This window comes from Saccopteryx bilineata, chromosome 2 (genome assembly GCF_036850765.1).
Source record: "Saccopteryx bilineata isolate mSacBil1 chromosome 2, mSacBil1_pri_phased_curated, whole genome shotgun sequence".
In the NCBI taxonomy this organism is placed as follows: Eukaryota; Metazoa; Chordata; class Mammalia; order Chiroptera; family Emballonuridae; genus Saccopteryx; species Saccopteryx bilineata.
Window position 1 is genome coordinate 271,340,922 of NC_089491.1, and position 27,829 is coordinate 271,368,750.

A 27,829-nucleotide genomic window follows, 5' to 3' on the forward strand; every position below is an offset into this window, starting at 1 on the left:
GAACATGTTTTTATTTTTACTTGTTGCACTTAAGATTTTCTCGTTTCCACTTGTCTTGAGAAAGTTTACTATGACGTGACTTGGTATGATTTCTTGTGTTTGGGGTTGAGTGTCTTGGATCTGTGGCTTTATTCATTTCTTCAGATTTGGACATTTTCAACCGCTATTTCTTCAAATACATTTTCTGTCTCTGCCCTGTATGAGGAAACTTGAATTGTCCATAAATTAGGCTGCCTGAAGTCATTCCGTGCCTCATTATAGATGCTTTCTTCTTCATTTATTTTCTTACCTCTTTTCTGTTACATTTTGTGTAGTTTCTATTGCTGTCTTCCAGTTAACTTTTTTTTTTTTCTTTTGCAATGTCAAATCTGTCATTAATCCCATCCAGTGGTTTTTCATCACTGATATTATAGATTTTAATTCTAGAAGTTCAGTTTGGGTCTTTTTAAAATCTATCTTTATCCTGGTTTCTATTACTTACTTAATCTCTCCACTAGTTTTAAGCCAATAGGATAATTTAGATAATGTCTGTTTTAATGTCCTTGTCTGCTGCTACCTTTTTTTTAAAAAGATTAAATTTAACAGGGTAACATTGATCAACAAGAGTACATAGATTTTGTGTAAACATCGTAAGCTACTTCAAACATCTAGGTGAGCTCTGGGTTAGTTTTAATTCTCTCCTTATTATAGGCCACATTTTCCTGCTTCTTTGCATGCCCGGTGATTTTTTTTACTTCATACCACTTGTAAACTTATCATATTGGGTGCTGGATATTATTGTATTCCTATAAATATTCTTGAGTTTTTCCTAGGTCACAGTTAAAGTTACTTGGAAATAATTTGATCCTTTTGGGTTCTGCTTTTAAATTTGTTAGACAGGACCAGAAGAACATTCAGCCTGCTGCTAACTCCGCCCCTACCCTCAGTCCTCTACCTAAGGCCCTGTGAATTATGAGGTTTTAAGGCTCATTGGTATGAACAGTTATTATTCTTGGCCCTTGTGAGTTGTGGCTTGTTCTTTCAAGTCTTGATTCTTCCTCACCAGGGATCACTTGCTTACACACATGGACTGTTTAGGACCCACCCCGTAAATTCTAGCTACCGTGGCCTCCCTGCACTCTCATGGCTTTCTTCTCAACTCAGGGAGCCGTTCAGACTCTTCCTGGGTTTTCTTTCCCTCTGCCACTCCTGGAAACTCTGAAGGAAGTAAGCTGGAATGATTATAGGGCTTATATCACGCCTGTCCTGTCTGTCAAGGATCACTATTGTTTGTTACCTGAGATTCAATGGCTCGAGAACTATTATTTCCTGTATCGCGCCTGGTCTTTTAGTTGTTTCAGAGAAGAGAGTAACTCTGGCCTCAGTTCCTCCGTCACGACCAGAGCAGAAATCCGTGCACTGGATTTTGAACATTTAACATTTCTTCTTCTTTGGTTTGCCTGATGGAACCCCGAATTCAGCCAACACCCCTAAATAGAACTGGTTAGTACTAGCTGATATCCAAACCCATTCTACGACACACTGACAAATATCTCAATTTTCAAGCACTACCTCCCGGCATGATAGAGAAAGAGGAGAGAGAAGGTGGAAATAACTAAAACATTTCCACTCGCAGTCAAAATGTAGGGAAGAATCTCTACTGCACCAATCCACAGACTAGCACTTACATTACAGACTTCATCCTCCAACTGGCTGACTGCCTACACAAAGCACACCTCAGTTCCACATTCACTGACCTCACCCTTAGGCAACATACAGACGTGTGACAGGAGGGTGATAAGTAAGAGACTGGCTGCTCCACTAATGGAGAAAACTCAGAGCACATACGTGAGCAAGGTCTGGTCTTCAAATAGCACTGAGGTAGGAGTGCAGTGGAAGACCACAAACTCTGATCCCTGGACACTTGATGCTAATGGATGCTGTACTCAGTCTCCTCGTGGAAATGTACAAGTGCATATTAACATACTGAGCAACCATGAAAAATGTGCCTCTCAGATGCCTACTCTGGAGGGCAGAACTGACCAACACCTGCAGCCTCCAGACTCTCAATTCCATCACTGTGTTACAACAGCCTAGGTCCCCACAGGTGCCTCCCCGCCAATGACTGAGTATGGCAAGTCCACTGAGGCAGGCCTATTTATGCAAGATGTGGGCTCAATGACTCCTGTTGGCATTGCTGAAACTTTCTGAGAACAACACTATACTCTAAGACTTTGCTCTCTCCTTCCCTCCCCCTTCGCCTTGTCAAGGGTCAGACCTGCTACTCAGTCTGACGGCTCTCCCAGCCTCCTCTGCCCCTTTCCCTGTCGTCCTCACAGCTGTTCCTCCAACATCTCTTGCACCTCAATTCCATGTTGGTACCTGCTTCGTGGAGGACCAGACTAACCCACATACTGAAGGCTCTGAAAAGTCCTACAGTTAAGGTATTTGTTCAGTTTTTAACTCTGCATTTCCCACCCATTTTACTAAATAAACTCCTTCTTTGTGCAGAATAACCATTAGAAGTTGGAAGAGCTTTGTTTGAGAAATACCACTGAATTGGGAGGACTGAAACAACAATCAGAAAATTGGGGTTCTGGTTCTTGGTCCTCTACTCATAAAAATTATCTAATATTTGTATAACATTTCTATCAGAGGCAGAATTCTGATACAACCCTGGAAATTCCAGGACCCTGGTGGACACACACCTTCTCCTGATTTTTTAATCAAGCACTGATCTAGATGTTGTTATGAAGGGACTTCGCAGATCTAAGAGTAAGGTCTCATAACAGTTGACTTTAAATAGAGAGATTACCCAGGTGGCTTTGATCTAATCTCATGAGCACTTTAAACCTGGGTCTAGAGGTCAGAGACAGAAAAGTCAGAGAGTTTCAAAGCATGAGGGGAATTCAGCAAACGGGCATGGCTGAGTTCCAGTGAAACCTTAGTCACAAAAACCAGCTTCAGGCTGGACTTGGCTTGCGAGCCGTGCTTTGCCAACTCCAGCATTAACTACTCAATAAATATGAAATGCATGAACTAGTTCAATCTCCTTCTCACCCCCACCCCAATCACCTGCGAAATGTAGAAAGGTTTCACTTCTGAGGACATCAAATTCATTAACCGCTGGGTTAAGCGATTTACTTCATTCTTGAGTTTGGATGACGGCATGAGAGGAAAGAGATTGCCCGTTATTGCCAGAACTTGCTGCGCCACCTGCACTCAAGGAGACACAACAAACTTGCCTCAGCAAAGGGATGAAGGCAGGACAAGCCCTCCAGGGATGAAGGGCTTGCCTTATTCATCTTTGTATTACCAGGGTCTAGCACAGTGCCAGGCAAATGAGAGGAATCAACAAACGTAAATGCATACTTAAGAAATAAGTGAATGGACTGGAGTGTTTCCTGACGCTACCCCTCTCTGGAGAACGGTGAGGAGTTTGAGGAGAATCACCTAGTTCTCCTGGAAGAGCCTGGTGAGTCAGCCCTCCATCAGCAAGTGGACAGACATTGCCCTTCCCCACCTTTGGCTCAGGCCTTATTCTGTCAGCCCATCCACCCAAACCCTGCTATCGCCCACTCCCACCTGGGGTTTTCCATTAAAAGACCAGCGGTTGAAGAGGATCCGGAAGGTGAGGTAGGCTATGATGGACACACGCTTCCAGTCAGTGCCCGTCGCTTCATGATTCCCAGTGTCCAAATGCTTCTGGGCACTGGTGGCCAAGGCGGAGAGTACTGTGAGGGGATCAGGGAATTAGAACTGCCCGCCACCTTGCCCTTCCCACAAGCGGAATGATACACACCTGTGAGTAAAGTCTCCTCCCTGACCCTAAAGGGCTTTTGGAGTCCTGTGCTGAGAAGCACAACCCATCCACCACCTGCCCAACTCTTTCCTTTCCGACCATACCTAGTGCACCCAGCACGGGCAGGGAAAGTGAAAGAGGAAGGTTTGCAACACCTACAGCGTCCCCGTCAAGCTTGCTTCTTGACCCAAACCGGCCGAGACAGGTCAGATGGGGAAGAGCACCTACTCACAGCTGGCCCGCTCCCAGTCTTCATCTGCCCTTTCCACAGCCTATGGGATCCACATTCAGAGGGATCCAGCCCCTTCCTGGCCTTCTTTCCTCCCTCCCCAATTCCAAAGAGTCTTCCCCAGAACCTCGGACCCTTACCTTGGCACATTGTCAACATGTCACCCTCCTCTTGGAACATCCTCAGATGGTGCAGGATGTATGTCCATGTGGGTAACAGGTAGGAAGCTCCATCTGGAAGAGTGCAAAATGTCCCTATCTCAGGGAGAAGAGTGTCCTTGCCTCCCTGTAGAAAATCTAATTCATTAGGGGCCAGAAGGCTTGAGTGCTGATCCTAGCTCTGCCTCCAAAGAGTCTGGACAACTTGGAGCAAGTTACTTAATTTATCCTAGTTTCAGCTTCCTCAGCTGTTAAATAGGACTAGTTTCTAATGTGACCACATCACAGGGCTTCTGGGAAAGGTAAGCTCAATAGTGGACGTTAGCTCCGCTCACAAATGCAAGGTACCGCCACACCCTACACCTGCACACCCTGAGACCCTGCAGGCACAAAGAGCTGTGCTGCCAGAGGCTCTTGTCACTGCCCTGAAGTGAGAACATCTGCCCCGACTAGACAGAGACGTGCTTCCAGCTTCTGTTGCTGTGTCCCCTGAGCCTGTGGTGCAGCCCCACCCACACGCCTGGTCAAGTTAACCTAATGCCCAGAAGGCCAGCTGACTTCCCCCAACTTCTCTCTGGCCCCAACTCAAGTGGCAAAGAAAGGGCACATACTGTCATTTGTCCAACGACTTGTGTGCTGTTTTCACACTTGGTGATTGAGAAAGGGGAGTGGAATGGGTAGGAGAGCCTGTGCTGTCACCAAAGCTGCCAGGATGGAGGTTATACAAGGATTCTCTGCCTCATCCTACTACACTATTACTTCCAGACCTTTAATCAACTTCAAAACTCCAGGTTGCCCAAACAAAGCCTGCCTCACTTCTCTTTTCCCTCCTGCCGCTGTTGATTGGGGGCTCTCTAGTCAGACTTCTCTCTCCATCTTTGTTGGCAAATCCTATCTCCAGCGCCACAGCCCCCCCCCCCGTACACGCACTGCTGTGCCATCCCAGGTCCCCATGACCTCCCTCCCGAGTTCCCAGCAGCCCCACAGGGATCCTCCTTTGTCCGTCCCCTCCCTACACGTTCACCCATGACAGCACTGAGTGGAGCTGGCCAGGAAATGGAGTCAGGATAAAGCTTTATTCTAGATTCCATACAGCTCCCCTTAGCGGGCTACCCCTGCTCTCAGACTCGAACTCTTCCACCATAGGGAGCAAGCAATACCTTTGGAGCGGGTGAGCTCCTTCACTATAGCCAGGAGACTCCTTGGAGGCAGACTGTGCACGTGCAGTTGATCCCAGAGCTTGTCCATGACCATTTCTGGGGACTGGGACACCAGCGCCATCAGGACTGCATTGCACAACATCTCCAGTTCTCGCTCTGGCTTCTGGAAAGAGAAAGACTAACTGTTCCAGGGATAATCTGCAAGATGAGTCCCTTGGCTTCTGAGAATCAGCTTTGGTCAATAAGAGACTCTGCTCTATCCAGAGGGCAGGAACTAACCTACCTCATCCTACCGCCCACTCAACATACACTTTCCCCTTGATGGAGGACAAGAGCTTCCTAGACTGTGCCACAGGACAGGAAATGAAAACATCTGCAAAGTCTCTGGCTAGTGTGTTGGAGTGGGGATTGGCGTTTCCAGAGCACAGAGCTCTCCCTGCAGCAGCAAGTGAACCATCATAAAGGTGGGCAGAGTGTGGAAGCAACTTTGAAAAGTCCCTTGGTAAGTCAGGGGGTCTTGATCAGAAATCAGGTGTGCCAAGGAAGGCAGGCAAACTGGCATGTATGTAGGCAGTTAACCAAGAAAACAGGTTTACCCAGTGTCAGGAAAGCACAAAACTATGTGAATAGCTGAATAGATAGATGTCATGAATGTTCAGCCCAGAGTTGGACTAGCAGACAAGTGGGTGGATTTACACTGGTGAGTAAATAGACTGAGATGTTAGTTGAGTTGCAGTAACAAAGGATACTGCCTAAGATATTCCAGGCTTAGGACACTGTGTAAGGACCAGGTCAGGCTTTGAGGCCAAATGCCTAAATCCTTCCCTGCTTTCCAGCTCACTTCTCACACCTTACCCTCTGACTTCACTACCGTATCTTCTAGGTCACTGTGCTTGAGACTTCTTCAGGGTACAAGAGACAGGCTCTAGTAAATTGTTGGAAACCTTAGGTGCTCATATCCCAGATACCACTTACTTTCCAAGTGCCATCACCTTCCCAAGGAGCTGCTGGGTTTAGACCCGGGATCCATAATTCCCCCAATGCCCCCAACCCAGAGGCATGGGCTCCTCACCTCTGTCCTCAGGTAATCGACAAGGACATCTGTTATTTTCTGGCACAACCGTGTTGGCAACTTGCCATTTAGGATTTCACACTTTATGAAGGTCAGGGTTTGTTTAAAATCATCTTCTGACAACTAACAGAGAGAGGAGACGAAGAAAGGAAGGTTGAAGAATGGAGATTAAAAACAGAGAGAGCCCTGGTCAAGTGGCTCAGTGGATAGTCGTGCCAGCATACCGAGGGTGCAGGTTTGAGCCCCAAAGAACATATGAGAAGCAATCAATGAGTGCACAACTACTGTAAACGGAACTGAGTGAAATTATGGATTCATGTTTCTCCTTCTCTCTCTCCCTTCCTTTCTCTTCTTTCTCACTCTCACTCAAATCAATGGGGGAAAATATTAGAGAGAGAGAGAGAGAGGGAGAGAATAATCATCCCTGGTAGAGAAAGGAAGAGGAGTGAATCTAGAGAGAGGATTGAAGCTGGACCCCGCATGGGGGCGGAGGACAGGATGGAGAAGGTATAGGTCAACCCACGGACATGGGAACATGACCTGGAGCTGTGAATGGACTGAGCTAAGTAGGGGTCGGCCGGCTAGAAATGATTCCCACTTTCTGACACAATGCGTATGTGTCCAACCAGCTACCTTTATGGAGGTGGTTCTTCCCTAGCTGGGGCCAGGAAGATATCTGAGATGTCCTCACCTGACCAGCAACTTGAAGTTCCTCTATAAGTCTCTCGATGTCCACTTTTGAGATATTTCCTTCTGAAATCCTTCTCACATAATTCCAAAGACCTTTCAGTACTCTAAATCTACGCATCTCTGTAAGGAATAAAGAGGGTGAGTAAGAGGAAGTTGTTTCCCTCTTTGCCAGAGGGGAGTATGTATTTCTTCAAAAGTGGATAATAAGGTATGATGAAAATGTGCAAACATAATAAAAAGTCAGAAGAGGCAAGTTTCATTCCAGACTATGACTTTTCCTCTCACTAAAAATATGTCCTTTGGCAATTCGCTTAACTCCTGGACATTCTATTTCTTCAAATGCAAAATCAGTATAATAAAATTTAATATGAGAATCCTAAGAGATGAGATATGTGCTATTAGGTATCAGTTTTTGAGATCTCAGCCTGCCCTTTGGATCATATCATTTCTTTTGAGATAAGTGCCTTCTCAGGGTGGGAGTTGGATTGAGAATTAAGGGAGGAGTGGTTTATCCACAGGACATGAAATATTGACGACTACAAACTAAAAATAAACAAATTAAAAACTTGGATATTAAAAATATAGGCATTATTAGAATTCAACTGCAAAAAGAAAGTAAAGGAACCCACAAAAACGTGGATATTAAACAAAATACCTCTAAAAACTGGATCAAAGAAGAAAGAAAAGCAGAGGTCAAAGATATATACAAACAAATGAAAATGACAACACGACATATAAATATTTCTGGGGTGCATCCAAAGCAGTAATAAGAGAAAACTTTATATCATTACAGGATTATATCAAGAAACAAGAGCGATCCCAAGTGAACAACCTAACATCACATCTTAAGGAACTAGAAAAAGAAGAACAAAGGCAACCCAAAGTCAGCAGAAGAAAAGAAATAGTAAAAATTAGAGCAGAACTAAATGAAATAGAGAACAAGAAAACTACAGAAAAATACAACAAAGAGCTGGTTCTTTGAAAAGATCAATAAAATTGACAACCCCTGGGCTAGATTCACTAAAGATAAAAGAGAAAGGACTCATATAAACAAAATCTGAAATGAAAGAGGAGAAATTACCAAAGACATCATAGATATAAAAAGGATCATACTAGAAATACTATGGAAGAGTATATGCCACTAAATTCAACACCTGGAAGAAATGGATAAATTCCTAGAACTATACAATCTTCCTAGACTGAGACACAAAGAGGTGGAAAACCTAAATGGACCCAGAAGCAGGGAAGAAATCCAAACGACTATCAAAAACCTCCCTAAGACTAGCCAGGCGGTGGCGCAGTGGATAGAGCATCGGACTGGGATGCCAAGGACCCAGGTTCGAGACCCCGAAGTTGCCAGCTTGAGCGTGGGCTCATCCAGTTTGACCCAAGCTCACCAGCTTGGACCCAAGGTCGCTGGCTTGAGCAAGGGATTACTCAGTCTGCTGAAGGCCCACGGTCAAGGCACATATGAGAAAGCAATCAATGAACAACTAAGGAGCTGCAATGAAGAACTGATGTTTTTATCTCTCTCCATTTCTGCCTGTCTGTCCATCATTTGTCTCTCCAGTCTCTCTCACTAAAAATAAATAAATAAATAAAAAATAACATAATATGCCATATTAACAGTCTAAAAAAGAAAATCAACATGATATCAATTAACACAGAAAGCATTTTACAGAATTCAACATCTATTCATGTTTACAAAAGCAAACTTCCTAACCTGATAAATGGAACCTACAGAAGGTATATAGCAGACATCATACTTAGTGGTGACTGAATGACTTCTCCCATGATTGGGAACGAGGCAAAGATGTCTACTTTTACCACTCCTATTTAAAATCATACTGCAAGTCCTAGCCAGTACCATAATGCATGAAAATGAAATAAAAGGTACAAGATTAGAAGGGAAAAAATTAATTGGTCCTTATTTGCAAACAAGACAAGTTCTACACAGAAAAATTCCAAACAATTCCACAGCCCTCAAAAAAAGTCTTAGTTGTAATGTGTCAACATGAAAACTCAACTGAATTTCTATATGCTAGCAATGAATAATTGGAAATCAAAAACTTCTGAATAATTGCATTTATAATACGTACTGTCAAAAATAAAATACTTAGATATGCACCGTATTTGAATGCTGAAAACTACAAAATGCTAATGAACAAAATCAGAACAGATTAAACAATAAAGGAACAGAACATAATCATGGATGAGAAGACTCAACATAATAAAGATTTCAATTCCTACAAAATAAATCTATAGATTTAAGGCAACTCCATAAAAGTTGATTCTATTCAGGATGATTTATAGATCTAGAAAAGTAAATTCTAAATTTATATGCTAAGTAAAAAGAAGAAAAATGCATTATATCACACAATTTTAAGACTTTACCAAAGCCATTTACACACTGGAATACTACACAGCTGTAAAAAAGAAAATCTTACCCTTTGTGACAGCATGGATGGACCTGGAGATTATTATAAGTGAAATAAGCCAGTCAGAGAAAGACAAATACCATATGATCTCACTTCTCTCTGGAATAGAATGTAAACAAACTGAACTGATGAATGAAAGAGAAAGTCATGACAGCTGTCAGATGGAGTAGGGGGAGGGGACTGGATGAGAGAAGGTGAAGACATCAGTCAGAAAACATACATACACACCACACAGACAACCGTGTGGCGACAGCCAGAGGGAAAGGGTGGTGGGGGCTAGGTGGGGTGGGCAAAAATGGGAAAATGGAGGCCAAGAGACTTTGCTTGGGGCAGAGGGCACATGAAGCAGTGTGCAGAAGGGGTTTTATTGGTGTGTACACTTGAAACCTGGATAGTTTTGCAAACCAATGTCATCCAATAAATTCAGTTAATAAAAATAAATGTTAATTATTTAATTAAAAGACTTTAATAAACCTCAAATAATCAAGATATTTTAGTTTGTGGTATTGATGAAAAGATAGACACAGCCTGACCCGTGGTGGCACAGTGGATAAAGTATCAACCTGGAACACTGAGGTCGCCGGTTCAAATCGCTGGGTTTGCCTGGTCAAGGCACCTATGGGAGGGAGTTGATGATTCCTGCTCCCCCAGCCCCGCACATACACACAAACACACACTTCCTCCTACCCCCTATCTCCCTCCTCCACTAAAATTAATATATTAAAAAAAATTTTTTTAATCTCAATCCAAGACCACATTAAAATTTCTAGGAAAGCCTGACCAGGGGGTGGCGCAGTGGATAGAGTGTCGGACTGGGATGCGGAAGACCCAGGTTTGAGACCCCGAGGTCCCCAGCTTGAGCATGGGCTCATCTGGTTTGAGCAAAAGCCCACCAGCTTGAACCCAAGGTCACTGGCCCCAGCAAGGGGTTACTTGGTCTGCTGAAGGCCCGCGGTTAAAGCACATATGAGAAAACAATCAATGAACAACTAAGGTGTTGCAACATGCAACGAAAAACTAATGATTGATGCTTCTCATCTCTCTCCATTCCTGTCTGTCTGTCCCTGTCTATCCCTCTCTCTGACTCACTGTCTCTGTAAAAAATAAGTAAATAAATAAATAAAAATTTCTAGAAAAAAAGGAAAAGAAAAAATAGACACAGAGACCACTGGAACATAAGAAATACAGAATCAAACAGATCTACACAAACACAATCGATTCTGACAAATGTATAAATGCAATTCAATACATGAAGGATCCTGTTGAAACAATTGCAAAATATTGAACTTCAATCTAAATCTCATACTTTATATAAAAATTCAAATGGGTCACAGGTTTAAATGTGAAATGTAAAACTAAATAGCTTTCAGAAGAAAACAGAGAAGAAATACTCAGGACCTACTTCTTAGACATGACACCAAATCACAACTCAATCTTTTTTTTTTCCCCAGAGACAGAGAGAGAGTCAGAGAGAGGGATAGACAGGGCCAATCAGACAGGAATGGAGAGATGAGAAGCATCAATCATTAGTTTTTCGTTGCGCGTTGCGACACCTTAGTTGTTCATTGATTGCTTTCTCATATGTGCCTTGACCGTGGGGCTACAGCAGACCGAGTGACCCCCTTGCTCAAGCCAGCGACTTTGGGTCCAAGCTGGTGAGCTTTGCTCAAACCGGATGAGCTTGTGCTCAAGTTGGTGACCTTGGGGTCTCGAACCTGGGTCCTCCACATCCCAGTCTGATGTTCTATCCACTGCTCCACTGCTTGGTCAGGCCAAATCACAACTCAAAAAAGGAAAAAATATAAAAACAACTTCATCAAAATTTAGAACGTTGATTCTTGCTGTATTGGCCAAGAGTTTGCTTAAAGGCCTTAATCACTGTAAAAAATAAATTAAAAAATAGAAGACTGGATAAAGAAGACTGGATAAAGATGTGGCACATATACACTATGGTTTACTACTCAGCCATAAGAAATGATGACATCGAATCATTCACAACAAAATGGTGGGATCTTGATAACATTATATGGACTGAAATAAGTAAATCAGAAAAAAACAAGAACTGCATGATTCCATACATTGGTGGGACAGACCAAGAGACATGGACAAGAGTGGTGTGGTGGTAACGGGGGAGGGGGGGGCACAAAGAAAACCAGATAGAAGGTGACGGAAGACAATCTGACTTTGGGTGATGGGTATGCAACATAATTGAATGACAAGATAACCTGGATATGTTTTCTTTGAATATATGTACCCTGATTTATTGATGTCACCCCATTAAAATTAATAAAAATTTAAAAAAAATTTAGAACGTTGGCTCTTTAGAGGACCCTGTCAAGAGAATGCAAAGACAAAGCACAGGTGGCTCTCTCTGTGGGGCACGCCCCTCCCCCAGGTGCACTTTCCTTGCCTCTCTAAGCTCCAAGGGCCCTTCCTTTATCTCTGTAAGTCGTTTCCTGAGCCCACTTCTCCAACAGCTCACTTCTTCTACCTCTATGACTTTCTAAATAAACTTTCTCTTAAAGTTGGGGGAATAAAAGATAAACTACAGGTTGGATAAAAACATTTGCAAAGTATGGATCTGACAAAGGACTCATGACCATTAAGCTTAGTGAGAGAAACCAATCTCATAAAAGTTGACCTACCTGATGATCCCCTGTATATAACATCCTAAAAATGACAAAATACTGAGACAAAGAACACATTGGAGGCTGTGTGGGAGTAGAGACAAACGGGAGACGAGATGAGGCTATAAAGGAAATTTCTCTCAAGGAGGGACTATCCTACATCATGATGGTGGTAGTGGTGATTGTTACACAATTCTATAAGAAAGATCAAATCGCATAGCACACACACGGGTGAGTGCATGTAAAAACTGGTGAGAACTGAGTAAATTCTGTGGTCTTACAATAGTGTGTCAACATCAGTTCCCTCGTTTGGATTGTGTACCATTCAAGGGGCTCTAGTACTATTTTGGCAACTCTCTGTGCATCGACAGTTCTTTCAAAGTTATGAGTTAAGAAGAAAACTAGCAGCAAAATGATTGCAAATTGTCGAATATCCATTCATAGAGGACTGATCAGGTAAACTAGTAAATACACACAAGGTATGAAACCATAAAAAAAATAAAGAATGTATCTGTAGACTGATGTGGATAAATGAAAAACAGTATCAGGTCACTGGATGAAATGTGTTAACTACTGTGTAAAAAAGAAAGGGAAATAATAATATACCATGAACACAGATTTGTTTATTTTATTTGTTTTGTATTTTTCCGAAGTTGGAAACGGGAAGCAGTCAGACAGACTCCCCCATGCGCCTGACCGGGATCCACCGGCATGCCCACCAGGGGGCGATGCTCTGCCCATCTGGGACATTGCTCTGTTGCAACCAGAGCCATTCTAGCACTTGAGGCAGAGGCCATGGAGCCATCCTCAGCACCCAGGCCAACTTTGCTCCAATGGAGCCTCGCTGCAGGAGGGGAAGAGAGAGACAGAGAGGAAGGAGAGAAGGAGGGGTGGAGAAGCAGATGGGCGCTTCTCCTGTGTGCCCTGGCCGGGAATCGAACCTGGGACTCCTGCACGCCAGGCCAACGCTCTACCACTGAGCCAACCGGCCAGGGCCCAGATTTGTTTGCTTTTACAGGAAAAAGAACAGGAAAGACAAACCAGAAGTTAATGACAATGCTTATTTATAGAGGAAGAGTGGGAATGAGATTACAAAGATTAGGATCAGATTTACTCTGAGTAAAACTTTATATAGTTTTAAGCTTTTAATTATGTAAATCTTTACATAATAGGGGATCACATCAGAATAATGGCAGCGTAAGAGATACTCCTCTCCCCTTAAAATTTCAACAAAATGAACAATTTTAATGTAGCAAAGAAACTCCAGCTGGGCTCTCAGGCACACCTGAAAGATCTACACACCCAAATAACTAAAGGTGGGAAGGGTTGGAAAAGGAGGTGGAAAATAAAACACACTCACAGTTGGCTCCCAGAGTGACTGGGGTTTTTTTCTCTGCCAGAATATAGGAAGGAGACAGCTCATGCTGTCTGGGTTTTATCTTCTGGGATACAAAGAGGTGACAAGCCTGGAGTGCCCCGGTCTCCTTCTGCCGGAAGGAGTGGAGAGACTTGAGGTGCAAGAAGTGTGATACTAAGCCAAAGCAGCGGCAGAATAAAGGGTCATGGCCAGTGTTCTTGTGCTTGGTCCACAGCCTGCTCTTGGTGCAGAGACAGAGAAAACCAAAGTGTGGTCCCCCAGCCTCGCATATCCCACCTCCGTCACCTCACAAGTAGGAGAGTGGCAGAGACAGACCCCATAGCTAACTATCCAGAGAAACTCCCTTGAAGAACAAACAATCCAATTAAAAAAAAAATGAGAAGTGGGCCTAAACAGACACTTCTCCCAAGAAGACATACAAATGGCCAACAGAGATATGAAAAATACTCATCATCACTAGTTATATGAGAAATGCAAGTCAAAACTACAATGAGATACCACCTCGCACCTGTTACATTGGCTCTTATCAACAAGACAGGTGATAAGTGTTGGAGAGGCCGTGGAGAAAAAGAAACCCTCATTCACTGCCGGTGGGAATGTCAATTAGTACAACCATTGTGGAAGAAAGTATGGTGGTTCCTCAAAAAATTAAGAATACAACTATCACATGACCCAGCAATGCCTCTACTGGATATATACCCCCAAAACTCGAAAACATTGATATGGAAAGATACCTATAATCCAATGGTTCTTGCAGCATTATTCACAGTGGCCAGGACATAGAAACAACCAAAGTGTCCTTCCATAGAGGAAGACACGTCTCAAACAAAAAGACACAGGAAGATTGCAAGAAAAAGAATAGCAAAGACATGCCATACAAACACTCACCCCAGCCCCATTCCACCCCCAAAAAAGCCAACCAGCTAGATTACTAGCATCTCCCACCGCTCGCTCGGTACTCACCGACTGTGGCTCCCGAGCCAGACCCCGGAGGGCTACTCACCGACTGTGGCTCCCGAGCCAGACCCCGGAGGGCAGGTAGCCTGAGACTCTGATTCTTGGAGTAGTTTGTGGTTAGAAGGCAGCAAGGCTGCAGCACCAGCACTGGCACCACCGTGCGGACAGGCCGCTGTGACAGAGCTCCGCTGGCCTTCACTGCCCAGCGCACGGAATAATGGGGCGTAACCGCTTCCGAAATCTCCCGGGCGGAGGAAGTGGCCAACGGCAGATGGGGGGGAGGGGGCGAGGGGGGGAGGGGGCGAGGGGTAGCCCTCGAGGCAGCGGCTCAGGAAGCACGCGGGGAATTAGGAGCTGCGGGTTGGGGAAGCAGGTGGGGACAAGCAGCAGATTCTGAAAAGGTCAAAAGAATTAAAATAAAAAATAAGTTTAAAAGATAAAAAATGAGTGTGTAATACACATATTTGGTAGTCAACAGTGATAGATACATGAATTCACCAAAACTTCCAACTGCCCTTTTGCTGTCCCACTTGTCTATCTGACCCCACCCTTGCTTACTGACTATCCCCCTGAAGCAGAACAGTTTTAGGAAGCTGGTCCACCATCCCAGGGAGAAACGTTCCAGGAAGCCGAAATTGTAAAACTGCAAAAGGGAGCATACCAGAATTGCTGACTCAACGCACACTTGCTCAAAGCTCTCCCCACCTTAATGAATTTTTGCCTCAGAGTTTGTTTCAGTGCACTTCTCGCGGAGCAGTGCCCCGGCAGGTCATTCTCCTCTAATAAAGCCTGCACACCTGGTGTTCCAGTGCCCTCTCATTCTTACAAAGAGAAGCACCCATCTGCTTCTCCACCATTCCCCCTCTCCTTTCTCTCTCCCTCTTTCTTCCCTCCTGCAGCCAAGACTCCAGTGGAGCAAAGTTGTCCCTGGCGCTGGGTATGGTTCCATGGCCTCTCCCTCAGGTGCCAGAATAGCTCCGATTGCAGAGGAACAATGCCCCAGAGGACCCGAGCCTTGCCCCTTGGTGGCCATGCTGGGTGGATCCTGGTCAGGTGTATGTGGTAGTCTGTCTGTCTGCCTGCCTTTCCCCGCCGCTCCTCCATTCCCATGTCTCACTTCAGAAAAATACAAAAAAAAAAAAAGAAAAAGAAAAAAAAACACATAGGGTAATCCCTGGCTAGTGGGCTCAGTGGTAGAACATCCTACCGTGTGGAAATCCCGGGTTCGATTTCTGATCAGGGCACACAAGAGAAGCGCCATCTGCTTCTCCACTATTCCCCTTCTCCCTTCTATCTCTCTCTTCCCCTCCTGCAGCCATGGCTCCACTGGAGCAAAGTTGGCCCAGGTGCTGAGGATGGTCCATGACCTCTGCCTTAGGTGCTAGAATGGCTCCAGTTACAACAAAGCAATGCCCCAGATGGGCACAGTATCGCCCCCTCGTGAGGATTCCGGGTGGAACCTGGTCCAGCACATGTGGAAATCTGTCTCTGCCTCCCTGCTTTTCACTTCAGAAAAACACACACACAGAAAAAAAACGGTAGCTGCATGGATAAGAAAACAGGACCAATACATATGCTGTCTACAAGAGACCCACCTTAGAACAAAAGATACACATAGACTAAAAGTGAAGTGATGGAAAAAAGTATTTCATGCAATTGGAAATGACAAAAAGCTGGGGTAGCAATACTTATTTCTGACAAAATAGGCTTTGAAATAAAGGCTATAGTAAGAAATAAAGAAGATCACTACATAATGATAAAGGGAGCAATCCAAAAGAAAGATATAACTATTGTAAATATTTATGCACCTAATATAGGAGCACGTAAACATACAAAGCAGACTTTGATAGACATAAAGGGTGAGATCAACAGCAATACAGTAATAGTAGGGGATTTTAATACCCTACTAACATCAATGGATAGATCCTCCAGACAGAAAATTAACCAGAAACAGCGCCTAAATGACACACTAGAGCAACTGGATTTAATTGAAATCTTCAGAACCTTTCACCCCAAAATCAGCAGAATATACCGTATTTCCCCACGTATAAAACACACTTAAAAAAAAATTAGGTTTCAACATTGGGTGCACCTTATACAGTGGTTGCAGATTTTTTAACCTGCATTTCATGCTTTTTCGTGCTTGTTTTTACACTCATTGTTGAGGACAGTGATTCGTCATCACACACCAATGACAAGCTAATGGACGGGAGTTTTGACAGTGATGAGGAGTTGTATAAATTTTATGATGAATAAAACTTGAGTTCAGTAACTTTATGTAATACATACATTTTCAAATTTTGGCACCAAAATTAAGGTGTGTCTTATACATGGGGAAATATGGTACATTCTTTTTAAGTGCTCAAGGTACATTCTCTAGGATAGATAATATGTTAGGACATAAAACAAGTCTCAATAAATTTAAGAAGATTGAAATCATATCAAGCATCTTCTCTGATCACCATGGCATGAAACTAGAAATCAACTACAATAGAAAAACTGAAAAACATTCAAACACTTGGAGGCTAAATAGCATGTTATTAAATAATGAACGGGTTAACAATGAGATCAGGAAGAAATAAAAAATTCCCTTGAAACAAATGACAGTGAACATACAACAACTCAAAATTTGTGGGACATAGCAAAAGCAGTCCTGAGAGGGAAGTTCATAGCATTACAGTCATACCTTGAGAAGCAAGAAAAAAACTCAAACAACTTAACCCTGTATTGAAACAAACTAGAAAAAGAACAACAAAAAAAGCCCACAGGAAGTAGAAGGAAGGAAATAATAAATATCAAAGCCAAAATAAATGACATAGAGGTTAAAAAAAAAATACAAACAATCAATGAAACCAAGAGCTGGTTATTTGAAAAGGTAAACACGAGCCTGACCTGTGGTGGCGCAGTGGATAGGGCGTCGACCTGGAAATGCTGGGGTCGCTGGTTCGAAACCCTGGGCTTGCCTGGTCAAGACACATGTGGGAGTTGATGCTTCCTGCTCCTCCCCCTGTCTCTCTGTCTCTCCCCCTCTCTCTATCCTCTCTAAAATGAATAAATAAAATAAAAAAAATAAAAAAAAAGAGAAAAAGTAAACAAGATTGATAACCCCTTAACCAGAATCATCAAGAAAAAAAGAGAGAGGCTTCAAATAAATAAAATTAGAAATGAAAGTGGAGAAGTAACAACTGACACCGCAGAAATACAAAGGATTGTAAGAAAATACTATGAAGATCTATAGGCCAAAAAATTGGACAACCTAAGTGAAATGGATCAATTCGTAGAAATATACAATCTTCCAAACTCAATCTAGAAGCATCAAAAAAATTAAACAAACCAGTTACAACATATGAAATTGAAACATTAATCAAAATATTCCTAGCAAACAAAAGTCCTGGACCAGATTGCTTCACAGGAAAATTTTTATCAAATATTCAAGAAGAACTAACAGCTATTCTTCTCAAGCTATTTCAAAATATTCAAGAGGAGGGAAGATTTCCAAGCTCCTTTTATAAGGCAAGCATTATCCTCATTCCAAAACCAGGTAAAGACACTACAAAGAAAGAAAAGTATAGGCCAATATCCCTGGTGAACACACGCTAAACTTCTCAACAAAATATTATCAAACCAGATCCAGCAATACATTAAGAGAGTCATACGTCATGATCAAGGGTGATTTATTCCAGGAAGGCAGGCTGGTACAATATTCGCAAATCAATAAATATGATTCGTCACATAAACAAAAGGAAGGATAAAAATTACATGATTATATCAAGAGTTGCAGAGAAAGCATTTGATAAAATCCAGTACCCATTTATGATCAAAACACTCAGCAAAGTGGGAATACAGGGAACATACCTCAACATAATAAAGGCCATCTATGACAAACCCACAGCCTACATCATACTCAATGGGCAAAAATTAAAAGCAATCCCCTTGAGATCAGGAAAAAGACAGGTGTGCCCCCTTTCACCACTCTTATTCAACTTAGTTCTGGAAGTACTAGCCACAGGAATCACACAAGAAGAAGAAATAAAAGGTATCCAAATTGGAAAAGAAGTAAAACTGTCATTATTTGCTGATGACATGATACTGTATATAGAAATTCCTAAAGTCTCAATCAAAAACCTACTAGACCTGATAAATGAATTTGGCAAGGTGGCAGGACATAGTAATAATCATAAAACAGTGGTATTTTCATACACCAAAAATCAACTGTCAGAAAGGGAAAATAAGGAAACATGCCCCTTCACTATTGCAACAAAAAAATAAAGTACCGGCCCTGGCCGGTTGGCTCAGTGGTAGAGCGTTGGCCTGGCGTGCAGGAGTCCCAGGTTCGATTCCTGGCCAGGGCACACAGGAGAAGCGCCCATCTGCTTCTCCACCCCTCCCCCTCTCCTTCCCCTCTGTCTCTCTCTTCCCCTCCCTCAGGAGAGGCTCCATTGGAGCAAAGTTGGCCCTGGCCCTGGGGATGGCTCTATGGCTTCTGCCTCAGGTGATAGAATGGCTCAGGTTGCAACAGAGCAACGCCCCAGATGGGCTGAGCATCGCCCCCTGGTGGGCATGCCGGGTGGATCCCGGTCAGGCGCATGCGGTAGTCTGTTTGACTGCCTCTCTCAGTAAAAAATAAATTAAAATAAAGTACCCAGGAATAAATTTAACCAAGGAGGTAAAAGACTTGTACTCGGAAAATTATAAGACACTGAAAAAAAGAAATCAAGAAAGATGCAAACAAGCAGATGCATATAACGTGTCCATGGCTAGGAAGAATAAACATCATTAAAATGTCTATATTACCAAAAGCAATCTATAAATTCAATGCAATTCCTATTAAAATATCAATGGCATACTTCAAAGATATAGAACAAATATTCCAAATATTTATATGGAACCAAAAAAGAACATGAATAGCCTCAGCAATCTTGAAAATGAATAATAAAGTAAGAAGTGTCACACTTCCTGATATCAAATTATACTACTAGGCCATAGTAATCAAAACAGCTTGGTACTGGCATAAGAACAGGTATATAGATCATTGAAACAGAACAGAGAACCCAAAAATAAATCTCCGCCTTTATAGCCTGACCAGGTGGTGGCGCAGTGGATAGAGCATCAGACTGGGATTCAGAGGACCCAGGTTCGAGACCCCAGGCCGCCAGCTTGAGCACAGGTTCATCTGGTTTGAGCAAAAGCCCACCAGCTTGAACCCAAGGTCGCTGGCTCCAGCAAGGAGTTACTCGGTCTGCTGAAGGCCCGTGGTCAAGGCACATATGAGAAAGCAATCAATGAACAACTAAGGTGTTGCAAAGCACAACCAAAAAACTAATGATTGATGCTTCTCATCTCTCTCTGTTTCTGTCTGTCTGTTTCTGTCTATCCCTCTCTCTGACTCACTCCCTGTCTCTGTAAAAAATAAAAAAATTTAAAAAAAAATTTAAAAATCCTGGCATTTATGGTTACAACTGATATTTGACAAAGGAAGTAAGAGCATACAGTGGAGTAAAGACAGCTTCTTTAATAAATGGTATTGGGAAAATTGGTCTGGCACATTAAAAAAATGAAACTAGATCATTAACTTACACCATTCACAAAAATAAACTCAAAATGGGTAAAAGACTTAAAGATAAGTCACAAAACCATAAACATCTTGGCAGAAAACATAGGCAGTAAACTCTCTGATATCTCTAGTAGCAATATTTTTGCTAATACATATCCAGGGGCAAGTGAAATAAAGGACAAAATAAACAAATGGGACTATATCAAACTAAAAAGCTTTTGCACAGCAAAAGACACCATTAACAGAACAAAAGACCACCCATATAATGGGAGAACATATTCGCCAATATATGTGATAAGTGGTTAATAACCAAAATTTATAAAGGACTTTTAAAACCTAGCCTGACCTGTGGTGGCGCAGTGGATAAAGCGTCGACCTGGAACACTGAGGTCGCCAGTTCAAAACCCTGGGCTTGCCTGGTCAAGGCACATATGGGAGTTGAAACTTCCTGCTCTTCTCCTTTCTCTCTCTCTCTCTCTCTCTCTCTCCCCCTCTAAAATGAATAAATTAAAAAAAATAATATTAAAAAAAAAAAAAAGGACTTTTAAAACCTAACACCAGGAAGGTAAACAATGCAATTAAAAAGAGGGCAAAAAAGCCTGACCAGGTGGTGGCCAAGTGGACAGAATGTCGAACAGGGACGTGAAGGACCCAAGTACGAAACCTCAAGGTTGCCAGCATGAGCGTGGGCTCATCTGGTTTGAGCAAAGCTCACCAGCTTGGACCCAAGGTCACTGGCTCGAGCAAGGGGTTACTCGGTCTGCTGAAGGTCCCACGGTCAAGGCACATATGAGAAAGCAATCAATGAACTAAGGTGTCACAACAAAAAACTAATGATTGATGCTTCTCATCTCTCTCCGTTCCTGTCTGTCTGTCCCTATCAATCCCTCTCTATGACTCTCTCTCTGTCTCTGAAAAAAAAAAAAAAAAAACCTCCCCAAAAATAAAAGTCCAGGATCAGATGGCTACACTATACACTAATGAATTCTACCAAACATTCAAAGAATATTTGATATGTTCTTCTCAAAATTTTCCAAAAACTGAAGAAGCAATATTCCTAACACATTTTATGAGACTAATATAATCATGATACTGAAACATGGCAAGGACAACAGACACACACAAAAAAAGACAGACCAATATCTCTAATGAATACAGATACAGAAATCATAAAAAAAAATTCTAGCAAATTGAAAACAACAATATATTAAGAAAAATAGGGCTGACCTGTGGTGGCGCAGTGGATGGACTGTCGACCTGGAACGCTGAGGTCGCCGGTTCAAAACCCTGGGCTTGCCCAGACAAGGCACATATGGGAGTTGATGCTTCCAGCTCCTCCCACCCCCCTTCTCTCTCTCACTCTCTCTCCTCTCTAAAGTGAATAAATAAAAAAAAGTTAAAAAAAAAAAAAAGAAAAATAGGCCCTGACTGGTTGGCTCAGCAATAAGTAGAGCGTCAGCTTGGCATGTGGATGTCCTGGGTTCAATTCCCAGTCAGGACACCCAGAAGAAGTAACCCATCTGCTTCTCCACCCTTCCCCCTCTCAGTTTTCTCTCTCTCTTCCTCTCCTGCAACCACGGCTCCATTGGAGTAAGTTGGCCCCAGGTGCTGAGAATGGCTCCATGGCCTCTGCCTCAGGTGCCAAAATAGCTCATTTGCCAAGCAACAGAGCAGCCCAGGTGGGCCTAGCAGGCTTGCCTAAGCGGATCCCAATCAGGGCTCATGTGGGAGTCTGTCTCTGCCTCCAATCCTCTCACTAAATTTAAAAAAAACAACAACACATCACGAAGAAGTGGGATTCATTCTAGAAATCCAAATATGGTTCAACATACAAAAATCAACATAACACCACATCAACAAAACAAAAATCATATAATTGTATCAATAGATGCAGAAAAGGCACTCCATAAAATACATCCTTTCATGTTTAAAACACTCAAAAAAATGAGTGTAGAAGGAAAATATCTCAACATAATAAAATCCATATATGATAAACCATCAGGCAATATCATACTAATGGTGAAAAAAAATCAAGGCTTTTTCTCTAACATCTGAAACAGGACAAGACTGCCCACTATTTCCACTCTTATTCAACATAGTTCTGGAAATGTTAGCCAGGGTAATTAGGCAAGAGAAAGAAATAAAAATTATCCATATCAGGAAAGAAGGTAAAGGCATCACTTTTTGCACATGACATGGTCTTGTATATAGAAAAACCCAAACACCCCTCCAAAAAACTATTAGAAACAATAAATCAATAAAGTCAAGTCTCAGGATACAAAAGTCTATTGCTTTCCAATATACCAACAATGAAACCAGAAAATGAACTAAAAAAAGAAAACAAACTCATTTTACAAGTGTACAAGTGTAACAACAACAAAAGAACATGTAGGAATAAACTTAACAAAGAATATGAAGGACCTATACACAGAAAACTACAAAGCATTATTAAAAGAAACTGAAAAAGATACAGTGAAATGGAAATATATTCCATGTTCATAGATAAGATCAATGTAGTTAAAATGGATATATTAGCCATAGCAATATACAAATTTAATTCAATTCTCATCAAAATCCCAATGTCATTTTTTAAAGAAATAGAACAAAAAATATCCAGGTTTGTATGGAACCATGAAAAACCCGGAATAGCCAAAGCAATCCTGAGAAAAAAAGAACAAAGCTGGAGGTATTACAATACCTGACTTCAAATTATACTACAGAGACACGATAATCAAAACAGCATTGTACTGGCAGAAAAATAAACACACAGACCAACGAAACAGAATCAGAACCCAGAAATAAAAGCACATATATATGAACAAATCATCCTCGACAAAGGAGCCAAAAACACACACTGGAGAAAAGAAAGCCTCTTCAATAGATGGTCCTGCAAAAACTGGTAAGCCATGTGCAAAAAAATGAAACTTACTACAGTTTGTCCCTCTGCAGAAAAATTAATTCAAAATGCATCAAAGACCTAAATATAAAATCTGAAACAATAAATTACATAGAGGAAAACATTAGGTGCTAAACTCATGGAGCTTGGCCTTAGAGAACAATTTATGGATTTGACCCCAAAGGCAAGAGAAGACAAAAATAATTGAATGGGACCATATCAAACTATAAAGCTTTTGCACAACAAAAGAAACTGACAACAAAACAAATAGCCAACTAAATGGGAGATATTTGCAAACAGCTCAAATAAGGGGTTAATACCCAAAATACATAAAGAACTCCCAAAGCTAATCAACAGACAAAACAATTCAATTAAAAAATGAGGAGTGGCGGCCCTGGCCGGTTGGCTCAGTGGTAGAACGTCGGCCTGGCGTGTGGGAGTCAAGGGTTCGATTCCCCGCCAGGGCACACAGGAGAAGCGCCCGTTTGCTTCTCCACCCCTCCCCCTCTCCTTCCTCTCTCTCTCTTCCCCTCCCACAGCCAAGGCTCCATTGGAGCAAAGATGGCCGGGTGCTGGGGATGGCTCCTTGGCCTCTGCCCCAGGCGCTAAAGTGGCTCTGGTCGCGATGGAGCGACGCCCCGGAGGACAGAGCATCGCCCCCTGGTGGGCGTGCCGGGTGGATCCCCGTGGGGCGCATGCGGGAGTCTGTCTGTCTCTCCCCTTTCCAGCTTCAGAAAAATACAAAAAAAAAAAAAAAAAAAAAGAGAAATGGGCCTGAACAGACACTTCTCCCAAGAAGACATATGGCCAACAGAGATATGAAAAATACTTATCGTCACTAGTTATATGAGAAATGCAAGTCAAATCTACAACGAGATACCACCTCGCACATGTTACATTGGCTCTTATCAACAAGACAGGTGATAAGTGTTGGAGAGGCCGTGAATCCTCATTCACTGCCGGTGGGAATGTAAATTAGTACAACCATTGTGGAAGAAAGTATGGTGGTTCCTCAAAAAATTAAGAATACAACTATCACATGACCCAGCAATGCCTCTACTGGATATATACCCCCAAAACTCGAAAACATTGATACGGAAAGATACATATAACCCCATGGTTCTTGCAGCATTATTCACAGTGGCCAAGACATGGAAACAACCAAAGTGTCCTTCCATAGAGGAAGACACGTCTCAAACAGAAAGACACGCCTGACCAGGTGGTGACACAGTGGATAGAGCATTGGACTGGGATGCAGAGGACCCAGGTTCAAGACCCAAGGTCCCCAGCTTGAGTGTGGGCTCATCTGGTTTGAGCAAAGCTCACCAGCTTGGACCCACCCAAGGTCGCTGGCTCGAGCAAGGGGTTACTAGGTCTGCTGAAGGCCCATGGTCAAGGCACATATGAGAAAGCAATCAATGAACAACTAAGGTGTCGCAACGAAAAACTGATGATTGATGTTTCTCATCTCTCTCTGTTCCTGCCTGTCTGTCCTTATCTATCCCTCTCTCTGACTCTCTGTTTCTGTAAAAAAAAAACAACAACAACAAAACAGAAAGACACAGGAAGATTGTAAGAAAAAGAATAGCAAAGACATGCCATACAAACACTCACCCCAGCCCCATTCCACCCCCAAAAAAGCCAACCAGCTAGATTACTAGCATCTCCCACCGCTCGCTCGGTACTCACCGACTGTGGCTCCCGAGCCAGACCCCGGAGGGCTACTCACCGACTGTGGCTCCCGAGCCAGACCCCGGAGGGCAGGTAGCCTGAGACTCTGATTCTTGGAGTAGTTTGCGGTTAGAAGGCAGCAAGGCTGCACCACCAGCACGGGCACCACCGTGCGGACAGGCCGCTGCAACAGAGCTCCGCTCGCCTTCACTGCCCAGTGCACGGAATAATGGGGCGTAACCGCTGAGGAATCAACATTCCGAAATCTCCCGGGCGGAGGGCGTGGCCAACGGCAGATCACGCGGGGGAGGGGGCGGTGGCCTCGGGGGCGGCGGCTCGGGAAGCACGCGGTGGGTTAGGGGCTGAGCTCGGCTTGGGAGCACGCGGGGATGAGGGGCTGCTGCTCGGGAAGCACATAGGGGCTCGGGGCTGAGCTCGGCTCGGGAACCACGCCGATGGAAAGGGGCGGCTGCTCGGGAAGCACGCGGGGGTGAGGGGCGCTGCGGCGTGAGAAGCACCGGGGGATTAGGGGCTGCTGCTGGGGAAGCAGGTGGGGGCAAGCGGCAGTGGCGGCCCGGGGAGTGCGCAGGGGCGAGAGAGAGAGAGAGAGAGAGAGAGGATGAGGGAGTGTGACCGAGGCTAGGTAATGTAAGGAATGAAGTTTGAGATAAAGGTAGGGATTAGGGCAGGGGTCCCCAAACTACAGCCCTCGGGCCGCATGTGGCCCCCTGAGGCCATTTATCCAACCCTGGCCGCAATTCCGGAAAGGGCACCTCTTTCATTGGTGGTCAGTGAAAGGAGCACTGTATCTGGTGGCACCGCAAAGCGCAGCGCCGCTCAGGTACAGTACTACTTCCGGTGTCCTGGGAGGCACGCCTCACGGCTCCCTAAGCGCGCCATGTCAATTGTTAAGGCTAGCAGTGACAAATATGGAACTGGAATTGACCAATGTCCTTCTCATTAGCCAAAAGCAGGCCCATAGTTCCCGTTGAAATTCTGGTCAGTTTGTTGATTTAAATTTACTTGTTCTTTATTTTAAATATTGTATTTGTTCCCGCTTTTTTTTACTTTAAAATAAGATATGTGCAGTGTGCATAGGGATTTGTTCATAGTTTTTTTTTATAGTCCGGCCCTCCAACAGTCTGAGGGACAGTGAACTGGCTCCCTGTGTAAAAAGTTTGGGGACCCCTGGATTAGGGCAACCAGACAGCTATGAGGACTCCTGGGTTCCCACTCACTTTGAAATTGTCTGTTTTTGCAGTTATATCAAGAATTCTGGCCTGACTGTGCCTGACCTCCGGACAAGAGGTTACCAATAGGAGGGGGCAAATTCCTCCCCCCGGGAAATGTCTCAGCTTGAATGACTCCCACCTGTCTCCCAGGAGACAACTGGACAACCTTTAAGGTGAAAATTCAAACCCTGTCCCTCTTTTCCCCACCCCAGCAGGACACGAGGCCTCAGAGCCTGGAACTCCCCTCAGCACTCTCTTCTCCTTCCCTCATAGCCTCTGCTTCCATCTCATACTATTTCTTTTTTTTTTTTTTTTTTCATTTTTTCTGAAGCTGGAAACAGGGAGAGACAGTCAGACAGACTCCCGCATGCGCCCGACCGGGATCCACCCGGCACGCCCACCATGGGGCGACGCTCTGCCCACCAGGGGGCGATGCTCTGCCCATCCTGGGTGTCGCCTTGTTGCCACCAGAGCCACTCTAGCGCCTGAGGCAGAGGCCACAGAGCCATCCCCAGCGCCCGGGCCATCTTTGCTCCAATGGAGCCTTGGCTGCGGGAGGGGAAGAGAGAGACAGAGAGGAAAGCGCGGCGGAGGGGTGGAGAAGCAAATGGGCGCTTCTCCTGTGTGCCCTGGCCGGGAATCGAACCCGGGTCCTCCGCACGCTAGGCCGACGCTCTACCGCTGAGCCAACCGGCCAGGGCCCATCTCATACTATTTCTACCTTTCTTTCTCCTTCTCTCCAAAGGACACGCACCAGGCTGTATCCACCTCAGTTGCCTCCAGGCTGCCCTGTACAGGACAAGGCACATAGTAGGTGATCAGGAAATATCTGATGAATAGAACAGGTGGGCTGGCAAACACTGCTGTTGGGTGGAAAGGCCGTCACAGGGCGGTGGGAAGAAGGGAGGTCCCATCAGGACCCAGAGCCACCTGCTAATGAGTGCCCCTGGGCTTCCTGTCAGATGCCCGCTCAAGAACCTGGGGTTGAGACAGTGCGAGCTTGCGGCCACCATCTGTCTACTCTCTCAGAAGAAACAAAGGCAGGCTCTTCGGCTAGACAGGTCCTCCTGCCTCCTCTCACATGACACTCCCCTTCCCCAGCCACCCAAGATCAACAGGACAAGAGCCCTGAAAAAGGGATGAACCCTAGGCAGAGGCCCAGGGAAGCCAACCTGGAGCCCTAAACCCTGCATGGCAGGGTCAAGACAGACCCAGGGCATGGCCCACCTAGAGTTCAGTACCCATTGGATACCAGGCAGTGTGACTGCTGACCCTCACACCTACCAAAAGTCAGGATAAGCCCCTTCACAGAGAAACCTCAGGCCCTTTGCATATGCTGTTCCTTTCCCTGTGATACCCTTCCTTATTCTCTCCATCCAGGAACAACCAGGCCATTTCAAACATCACTTCCCCCAAGAAGCTTTCCCCAGCCTCTTCAGGCTGAGCTGGCTCCTCCTACTCCGTATTCCAAAGGACTGGGAACATACATTCAATACAGGACGTATCATGCATTTACAAGTCCTTGTCATCTAGATCAGAGGCGCTCTAAATATGACCCAGGGACTTCTGGGTATCCCCACGATGCTTTCAGGAAATCCACGAGGTCAGAACTATCTTTACTCTAAAACAAAAGCAATGTGTGCCTCTTTCACTCTCATTCTCTACTAGTGTAAAGAGAATTCCCGAAAACCACATGACGTGGTATCACAACAGGCTGACCGCAGGAGCAGACTAGAGAACCTAGCTGTTCTCTATTAAGGCAGACCTCAGCCACAAGGACAATCTGCAAAAATGTAAAAACCATGTCTCTCTTCTCACTACATGTCTTTGTTCAGAAAATATATTTTTCCATATTAATATGAAGTAGGATTAGTCTTTTAAATGACCCAATAAATAATTTTTAGATTTCTCAGTTTTAAATTCTCATGTAGTAAATATTAGTAAGTAATATTTACCCACATAAATAAGAAAGTAAGACCAACATAA

General features: G+C 43.9%; 2 protein-coding genes and 1 long non-coding RNA gene across 4 annotated transcripts in view; 1 reads left to right on the plus strand and 2 right to left on the minus strand.

Moving 5' to 3' along the window:
• LOC136324213 (uncharacterized) overlaps positions 1 to 14,697 on the minus strand; it is a 228,666-nt gene extending 213,969 nt beyond the window's left edge. Inside the window, exons 1-7 of the mRNA XM_066256749.1 lie at positions 14,537 to 14,697; positions 7,092 to 7,210; positions 6,401 to 6,523; positions 5,329 to 5,491; positions 4,151 to 4,243; positions 3,565 to 3,713; positions 3,055 to 3,195 (exon numbers count right to left, since the gene is read on the minus strand). Coding sequence (XP_066112846.1) covers positions 3,055 to 3,195; positions 3,565 to 3,713; positions 4,151 to 4,243; positions 5,329 to 5,491; positions 6,401 to 6,523; positions 7,092 to 7,208 — 786 coding nt within the window. The 5' untranslated portion in view covers positions 7,209 to 7,210; positions 14,537 to 14,697. The remainder of the gene's footprint in view (positions 1 to 3,054; positions 3,196 to 3,564; positions 3,714 to 4,150; positions 4,244 to 5,328; positions 5,492 to 6,400; positions 6,524 to 7,091; positions 7,211 to 14,536) is intronic.
• The window catches only part of CAMKK2 (calcium/calmodulin dependent protein kinase kinase 2), a 386,485-nt gene that overhangs the window by 324,851 nt on the left and 33,805 nt on the right, over positions 1 to 27,829 (minus strand). The gene's annotated exons all lie outside the window — the stretch shown is intronic.
• LOC136325761 (uncharacterized) lies at positions 24,922 to 27,723 on the plus strand. Of its 2 annotated transcripts, none has more exons than XR_010729304.1 (4): positions 24,922 to 24,961; positions 25,873 to 26,016; positions 26,589 to 26,653; positions 27,224 to 27,723. It is a non-coding gene; the product is annotated as an uncharacterized lncRNA (long non-coding RNA). The 2 variants fall into 2 exon arrangements; XR_010729305.1 differs by lacking the exon at positions 24,922 to 24,961 and adding an exon at positions 24,999 to 25,101.